The following is an 8,973-nucleotide window of genomic DNA, read 5'->3' as shown; positions in this document are numbered from 1 at the left end:
TTTGCAAAAGTTACCAGGGGGGAACCAAATATTTCAGCTGTCTGAAATAATCGGTTCCCCCTCTAAAACACAGGACAAAAGTAATTTACCAACTACTCCTTAACTGTGTTTATTCCTCTCATCATGGACAACAAGTCCTGTGAATTTGGAGACATTTGTTCTTTCTTTGCAAAAGTTACAAGGGGGGAACCAAATATTTCAGCCGTCTGAAATAATCGGTTCCCCCTCTAAAACATAGGACAAAAGTAATTTACCAACCACTCCTTACCTGTGTTTATTCTTCTGTATTATGATATTATTAGCACATTTTATTTTTAAAAGAATTGTTGTTTTTTTGGTTTTTTTAATGAGACATATTTGCCCCTCTAAACAATTCTGTTAATAGATAAGTCATTATTTACGGAGACACAGGGGAACCGTATCTGATGGGGGAACGGGGCTCGACGTAACACCAGCAACTCGAGCACATTGCTGCCCCCTATATGTCAAGAGGACAAATAACACTTTTTCTGTTCAAATTGCCAACCCGCCACAGTGGCGTGTGTGTTGATCAAATTCACCCGCCACTTCAAATATTTACCCGCATTTGGCCGGTGGCAGGTGCTAATTTCCACCCCTGGTATCAAATAAATGGAGCAAACTGACTGTTTAAAGGGAACTTTCCACTGTTTATTGGAGTTTGTGTGGAGAACGTTAGTGAAGGCTGTCCAGTAAGTGTGTACCCACATTTCAGAATTGCACATCAGTAAATCCGGAAAGCTGCTGCTGAAGTGAATGCTTTCAAACAGCATCATTTGAAATAATAACATTTTTCATGTTTGATTTCATACTTTGCAATGAGTACCTTTAATCCAAAATCAAATGCCAAAAAAAGTATTTTTACGGAGTGGATAAAACTGCTGTAAATCTTGGACTTTTTAAACAATAATTTATAAGTGAATTCAAATTTTCCTAAAAACCGACTTTCCAGTTCTTCATGCATTTAATCTGTCTTTTCCGCCCCACTCTGCAAGCAGAGAAAGTCTTCAGGACACACACTGCTAGTTTGGGGGTTTTAGCCCATCGGTCACGTGACCAGGCCACAGAGCCAATGGGAGAGCTCGGCTCAGGTTTCATAGAGGAGAGCAGAGAGGAAGAGGCAGAGACTAATCTGTGCCCCAGTGGCTGGACAGGATTGCTGCCACTGGCAACAGTTCTTCACTCTCCCCCCCTGCTTGGACTACATTCATTGTGGTTTTTTTGGAGTTTCCAAATGATAAATATCAAGATAAGTAAGATTCCCACCGCTGGACGCGGTTTAGGAGTTTATCCTGGAACAGAGTGAGAGGAAGAGGAGGAGGAGGGAGGACTGCAGCAACTTTTCTCCTCTGGTGGAGTTTCTTTGGTGGAAGAATGGGGGCTGGAGCTATGGCCATCTGTGTGAGTACAACAAAAACCTCAGATGTCTTTCTTTTCAACCTGAGATTAGGAGCTAAAACATTCATAGAGAAGTTGTGCTGCTGTGTGTCAGTCAACACACTCTTGTGTTTTCTCCTCTGAAACCAGCCTTCCTTTTGTAAATATACAGTAACTTTGCTCATAAGGATTAAAATAAACATATTCTATATAGCTTAATGAAAGAAAACAGCTTCCTGATCTCTCAGCAGCACAAATCTGTCTCTTTTTTTTTTTTGAAGAAAATCAGATGAATCTTTTCCTGGATCCACATTTTTCCAGTCTGATTCATTCCGTCAGTGAGGTCACTTGTACAATTTTCTTTGAACAGAAACGTGCTTGTGTTTTAAAGTTGTTGTTTTGTTGTTTGTTTGTTTTTACTTTTTTTTTTTTTTTTAGCTGAACTCTGAGTTGTGCAGCTGCTGCCTTTTTGGTGCCGGTTGCTCCAGAGGCCACCCACATGTTAATGGGTGGGCTGAGAGATGGGACTGAAAGGGGTGGAGGGGAGAGAGAGGAAGGCACATGCCAGGGCTTGCTATTCCCTTCTTAAGTCAACACAAGACACGATTGGATGGTGTTGTCTTATCCTCGAGCCTTAAACTTTACCAAGTTTCCTCACTGGTCACTTAAGAAGGTTTGAGATGGATCCCAGGAAGACAAAGAGGTCGTAGCTCCTCAGCTCGTTCATGTGTCAGAAGTTGAAGCGTGGAGAAATGTTTTTTAATTGGGGGAAGGGGAGGGGAGGCCGAGCATCACTACAAGGAGTGAATCACAGCAGGCTGTTCTGGAGAACAACAGAGGCAACTTTAGGGCTTTCATGTTTCTGCTTTTCCAAACCACTTAACTGAATGCCGGTCTGTTGCGTTGGTTTGGAGAAGCAGCCGTCACAGCATGAAGCAGTTCATCCTCAAGCATACCGATGAACCGTTTTTCCATTCAGGTCAGTTTGCCCCGTTCATAATTCCTTTGTGTCAAGGCTTTCATGCGCTCTGAATACAACCCCCATGTTAACGGTGCGGGAGCATCTGTCAAGGTAAAGATTTGGCCTCTCTAAGCCAACTTGGTGCCATCTGTTAGGTGGGTTTTATTCAGCTGACTGAGCCCACTGAGTAACAAAAGACAAGAAACCCAATTCTGCCGTCTGATTCCAGAACATGGAGACCCACCGCGGACCCAAATGCTGCCGGCATGCGGCCGAGGTCTGTCATTTCACCGCGAGTCAGTCGTTCTGCTTGAAGTGGTGAACCATGGACCGACGACGTGTCACGAGGTGTTGTCGTTGCCGTGACAATGGAAGGTGAAACTCCCAGCTTGAAGTTTCTGGAAGCGCAGGGAGTCTTTTCCTCCTTCCTGCAGGGACTGATTGTCAGAATCAGAATCTTGCTACTTGTCCTGAATGACCACAGACAGATATTAAAGCAGCGTTATTCTGCAGTTTAATGAGCCAAATGAACCAGGAGTTTACCACAAGGTGGTGATGTTTGCAGAGGACTCTCGTGTTTACCCTCACAGAGAGATGTGTTGTACAAACTGAATGGTTTTATGACGAGATGCTGTTTGTCTTCATGTGTTATCAGGTGAGACAGACATTGAATTAATTCATGTTTTGGCTCTGATGTACTGAGCAGTTTAACTGAGTACATCTTTTTAAGTTTTTATGTACTATTCCTCCATATATGAAAAGGGTGACACATTAGGCTTTTGATCCCTGACATTTAATGGAAAAGTTTAGGTTTAAAGTTATTAATATAACATAACAAACCACTCTACAATTGTATTAACTAGCTATAATCAGTTTTAATACTCATGAAGAATTAATGAAATTCAAAGGAATCTACAGAAATGATTTTTTTCTAATCTTCAACTTCAGCATATTTTCTTAAATAATCCATTTTCTCCCTTTACAACAGATTTTAAATAATGTCTCATAATTTCCCTTCAGTAAAATATCAAATAGAAGGTTTTTAACAAAGAGTATTATTATTTTACACATCACTAGATGTCTTTGTGTGGAGGTGTGCATGTGTCAGTGCCTTTAACCAAAGGTGTTACCTGGTAACCTGAAATTTGTGTTAGCAACACAGGCCGTCAGCCCTTCCCCTTTCCTCCAGCTCTCAGCACAAACTGTCCTAGGAGTGTGACGGCGCAGATGCAGGAGGCGTACGCCGTGTATCCACTTCCCAGAGTCACCGGCATCCCATGCTGACCTGAAGTTGGCCTGAAGCGTGGCCTCCGTGCTCATTTCTGCTCTCTGCTCTCCGTGCAGCACAGCACAACGGCCGTGCAGGTCAGAGAGGACATGAAGAAGATGGTGCAGATGCCCGTCCTGAGGTCCAGAGCTGTGGCAGCCGAGCACACCGGGCTGTTTGGAGCGTCCTTGTTTGAGCTGCAGGAGCAGGGTTTGCTGGAGGACGGGGTGCCTCTGGTGGTGCGGAGAATGGTGGAGCATCTCTGCTTGCATGGTAAGACAAAAAAAAGAAGAAAGACAAACAATACATATAAATAGAACAACAGAGTTTTAATCTGTACAGCATCTATGAACTTGATTGATTGTGGTTTTACGCTCTCCTGACTATAAATAAACATGAAAAGAGAAAAATACAGTACAGCATTTGCAGGGTAAATGGACTGCACTTAATCAGCACCTTTCTAGCCAACCAGGCTACTCAAAGCACCAAACAATACTGTTCTCATTTACCCATTCACACAGAACTTCACTACATCTCTATCTGAATAAATAACTCTACAGAGTCTAATCAGTGCTTTAAACTCCATTGGAGGCAACATTCAGTGTCTTGCTCTTCAACACTTCAACATTGGATTGAATCTCCAACTATTTCATTGGAAGCCAACTGAGCCACAGCCGCCCGCTACATACCAGGTATTTACTTGGTACTTGCAGGGAACATACCTGGCCTGGTAGGTACCAGATAGGTACCAAGTATGTACCAGGTTACTTATCTGGTATGTACCCAATAAGCTCAAGGCTGTAACATGTATTGCTACTGAAAATACTAATTGAATGTAAGCCAGAGCTTGACTTAAAGCTAGAAAGATAACTCAGACAAATTCTAGTAGAAGTATGATTTTAGTTTTAAAAAAAACTGAGCTGAAAAGGACTAAAAAGCTCTAGAAACTGTACACTATAAAACTCTTGTTTTGTCATTGTATAAATAATTAATATGAGGTAATCCACTGCAGACATTTTGCTTCCGTCTTCACTCACACTACGTTGTCACAAAGTGAATCATGAAAAACCTGTCAGTGCTTTTTCATAGCTCCGAGGAAATAGTTGAAAAAATTAACAAAAGCAGAAATCATAAACACTTCTCCTTTAAACTTATGTCAGATTCAGTAATACATAAAATATGGACTCTGTAGATGTTCACTGCTTGTTTTATTTTCTGTTTAACATAATAAAATGCTTTTAAAGCTGAACTGAGCTGCTGACCTACTTTGTTACTTACAGTTCTGCTGTTTGACCACTAGATGTCAGTACAAGTCAATAAAACTAGTTACAGGTGAATATTTTACAGAAACTCTTAGTCACTGCTCCAGTTCCATATTAAACTATCAGGTTGTTTATACAGTTTCCCTTAAAAAGGAATACCATGTTAACGATACAGAGCCGTTTAAATCTGATGTTAGTTCACATTTTGGTCACAAACTGCATTTTCTTTTTTTTTAAGAAAGCTCTGCAAAGACAAGAATACAAAGCAAAAAATACTGAAATGTGTATAAAAGCCTTGAACGGTGCTAAAACTTTACCACAGAGAGAAGCACATCTATTCTCTTGGAAAGTAAAAGCTATAACTAACTAGTTGTAGTTTACTTCAGATCCGTTGAAAACCAGTCATTTCTAGTTTTAGCAAGACAGAGCACAGCCAAAATGAAAATGATAGAAAAATGATATACACTTTATTGCTGTTTGTTTAAGTTCTGTGACGATAAAATGGCATCCTCTATCAAAGAAATGAGGATAACGCCACTCTTAGGGATCTGGTTCACCATGACTGAGCAGTCTTACTGAATAATTGACGGTGCAGTGTAGAGTCCCACAAGCGTTTACCTGTAACTAAATAGCATTTGCGCGCCTTTCCTGTAGCTCTGCGTCAGGAGGGTCTGTTCAGGGTAAACGGGAACGTTCGGGAGGTGGAGACCCTGAAGCTGCGTCTGGAGAGCGGCGATGATGTGGACCTGTTCTCCGAATCGGACCCGTGCACCGTGGCCAGTTTGCTCAAACGTTACCTCAGAGATCTGCCTGGAGGCCTGGTGGACTCAACGGTTCAGCAGGAGCTAATACGGCACCATGAAGGTAAAAACACCGACCTTTTTAAATCTGATGGGTTTAGTCTACAGATATGTCTGCTGGAATTATCCAACTATTAGATCGGACCAAAAGATCAGGTTTCTACACATTTACAGCCACATATACTCACAGTGTTTGTGGATATTGATCCCCTCTGAAGCCTACGAAACATCTGGGTCAAGAGCAAAGCTGTCTTTAGGAGCTGAAATTCACTCCCAGCAGTGCAGTCGTCTCCCTAGGACAGAGCAGAACCAAAAGGAGCTGAACTAAGCCTGAGTGTTTGAGATGACGGCACTGGTTATCCTCCTGGTGATAATCTTGGCAGGTCTGGACTGTAAAAAAAGAAAAGAAAAAAAAAGAGACATTTGGCAGGTGAAGTGTCCGTACACACTTTCAGTCCTCTTCCATCAGAGGAGTACACTATTTGGCTTCGGTTTTTTCAGCTCTCATAAATATCTGCCTGGTTTTTCAGGGCTTTAGTCCAAGGACCGCATTAGGGAATTTTCTTTACTTATAATTACTGTGCAACTGTTTGAAGCCTCCTTGACAATTTCTGGCTAATTTAAAACAGTAGAGATGCATGATTAGTGAATTTATTACCATTGCTTTTTGGTTTAAAATGTCCCCCCATAAAAAAACACTATTAGTATTTGGGAAGTTTGGAAAAAAGAACTCACTCCTTTTTCTTGTATTTATTTATTTTTTGCTGTGATCGGTCCCCTAACCTCTAACCTTCTGCTTGCAGAAATAAAACAGTAGTGTATAAACAATATGTGCACAAATTTGGACGGAATCTGAACTCCACTCAGCTGTAAAATCCCAGCCACCCCCCCTGAGATGATTTACACACATCATGCCATCCTTCCCTTCACAATATTTACGTCACTCGAATACTCAGGATCAGTAGTCATATCCGTTTATCCAACTCTGACCTAGTTAATTATCCCAAGTAAGAGCATCAACATATTTTCCGCCTCTTTGCTCGGTGTTTATGTATTCTGAGTCAGATTAACCCGAGATCACTGCTTTACGGGCTGGAATTTCTATTTATTTTTTTTTATTTGTACATTTTTTTAAACCTTCAAATCAGAGTCATTGGAAAAAGAAAATCACCCCCTTTTAATTTTTAAGTCTAGTGTTTTATGTATCAGGACATAATAAAAAAAAGGAGTTGGTCTTTGCCAGGTTCTAAAATTATTTAAATTTATAATCAAGTGTACAAAAACACACCCCATATTCCACTATGATATTATTTATTAAGGAAAACCAAAAATAGAAAAAATGTGTGTGAAACGCTAAGTCCGCTCAATGATCCAACCGCTTGTAGAACCACCTTCAGCAGCAATAACTTGAAGTTGTTGTTTTCTGTACAATGTTATTTGTTTCTCACGTGGTTGTGGAGGAATTTTGGCCCACTCCTTTATTACAACATTGCTTCAGTTTATTGAGCTTTATGGTCATTTGTTTTGTTAAGAACCCACCACAACATTTGCCCAGGTTCTGTGGCTGCAAAACATTTAAAAAGCCCATATCATGACCCCTCCACTACCGTGCTTGACAGTTGGTATGAAATGTTTGTACTGGTTTGCTGTGCTTCTTTTTTTCTAAAGCAGGGAAACAAGGAAAACATGCAGGATAGTGGCCCTCAAGGACCAGGATTGGAGACCCCTGTTATAGAGGTTACCGATCATTAGTTAATCAGTACATGTGATCAGCAGCTCCTGGCTGATACTTTAATACTTTCCTTCTTAAATATTGGGGAAGCAGAAATATTCACCACAGCTTTTCCCTTGTTTATGTTTAAATAATGACATGCTGGAATCTGTTTTGAACCTGGTAAAGACAAGATCACTTTTATTATGTCTCAAGGCAACACTTGAAATATGAGAGGGAGAACTTGTTTTTTTATCATGATGGAATTTATTTCTTGTTACCTGATTTAAGCCGAACACATCTGAGCAAAGTGTGAATGTTGCAAAAGTTCCGTTGTATGTCGTAACTTCTGCAAAGTAATTTATCTCGACACAGGCGTGTATCCTTTTTTTGATGTCTTGATGTCTTCTGTTTCTGCAGAATGCGGAGATGATGGTTCCTGGTCGGTCCTGAGAGATCTGCTCCAGCAGTTGCCAGATATCCACCACGGCCTCCTGCGTTACCTCTGCCACTTCCTGACGCTCGTGGAGAGAAACCATGAAGAAAACCGCATGACCGCCCTCAACCTGGCCACTGTGTTCGGACCCAGCGTCTTTCGGTGAGCAGGAATCCGAGAACAGTTTTGGTTTTAAATCCACACAGCTCGGAACGAACCTCGGGTCAGCAGGCAGCTGATGATTGGTTACTGCGATCTGTCACTTATTCACAGTGGAGTAAAAACACTGCAGACCACTGAATGGGGTTGAAGTAGCTCTGCAGTCCGCATTTATTTTGTTTACTGAAAAGTTGAATCGTGTTGATTCAGTTTACAGATCTGTTGGCAAAGATTTCTAAACTTAAGGCAGGAATCTCACGTCTGAATACTCCGACTGCATTTCTATCTGCGTGAAGCCTGAAACACGCTGAGGGTTTTCATAAACCAACACTGTGGCGTTACTCTCGTCTCTTTTTCTCTCCGCTGACTCGAGGTCACCTCTGCAGCTGTGTTACGCTCTGTAAAGATGTTAAACTCCCGTGGACTCAAAGATGATGACACACTCGGAGCAAAATCCACCCCACAAACACACACACACACACAGAGGGAGGTCTTTATGTGCCTCTGAAGCCTCAGCAGCTTCACTGGGCGCTGCGTTAAGCAGCTGATCTCGCCCAAGTAGAGGCGATTCTACTGCAGAGAAGAGTGAAGTCAAACAGACCTTGTGCCGCGTAAAGATGAACGGGATAAAAAAAACAGGATCAAAAGAGTCAAGTTTTGGGCAACAAAAAACAAACTATAATCTAACCTTAACCTACACAAAAACAAAAGAGAAATCATCTTAATTTCTTAAACGGATAATACATCGCTACTCGGCCAATAAATTCTTATTGTTACCCGTCGGGCAGCAACCTTGGTTTAACTATCACCCACCCCAGATAATAATGTTGTTTATGTGTTCATGTTTGTTTGTTAGCAAAATAACCCAATAACTATCAGGGTAAATTGTCAGAAAATGCTGCTAAAGTAATGATTGGATGTAAATCTACAACTGATTAACCTTTGGAGTCACAATTCAAGATGGCAGCCACAGCTAACCAAC

The 8,973-nt window shown here is 41.3% G+C and overlaps 1 protein-coding gene across 3 annotated transcripts in view; it reads left to right on the top strand.

Annotated features, from left to right (window-relative positions):
- Window positions 1–1,183: 1,183 nt before the first annotated feature.
- Window positions 1,184–8,973, top strand: part of fam13a (family with sequence similarity 13 member A) — a 63,823-nt gene continuing 56,033 nt past the window's right edge. The window contains exons 1-4 of one of the 3 annotated variants that reach the window (XM_017406551.3): window positions 1,184–1,419; window positions 3,701–3,896; window positions 5,540–5,749; window positions 7,817–7,994. In XM_017406551.3, coding sequence (XP_017262040.1) covers window positions 1,393–1,419; window positions 3,701–3,896; window positions 5,540–5,749; window positions 7,817–7,994 — 611 coding nt within the window. In that variant the 5' untranslated portion in view covers window positions 1,184–1,392. The remainder of the gene's footprint in view (window positions 1,420–3,700; window positions 3,897–5,539; window positions 5,750–7,816; window positions 7,995–8,973) is intronic. The other 2 variants (XM_025004217.2, XM_017406543.3) reach the window with 2 other exon arrangements.

Source organism: Kryptolebias marmoratus, linkage group LG3, assembly GCF_001649575.2.
Source record: "Kryptolebias marmoratus isolate JLee-2015 linkage group LG3, ASM164957v2, whole genome shotgun sequence".
Taxonomy (NCBI): domain Eukaryota; kingdom Metazoa; phylum Chordata; class Actinopteri; order Cyprinodontiformes; family Rivulidae; genus Kryptolebias; species Kryptolebias marmoratus.
Note: the sequence above shows the minus strand (reverse complement) of the source record. Positions and strands in the feature narration are given on the sequence as shown.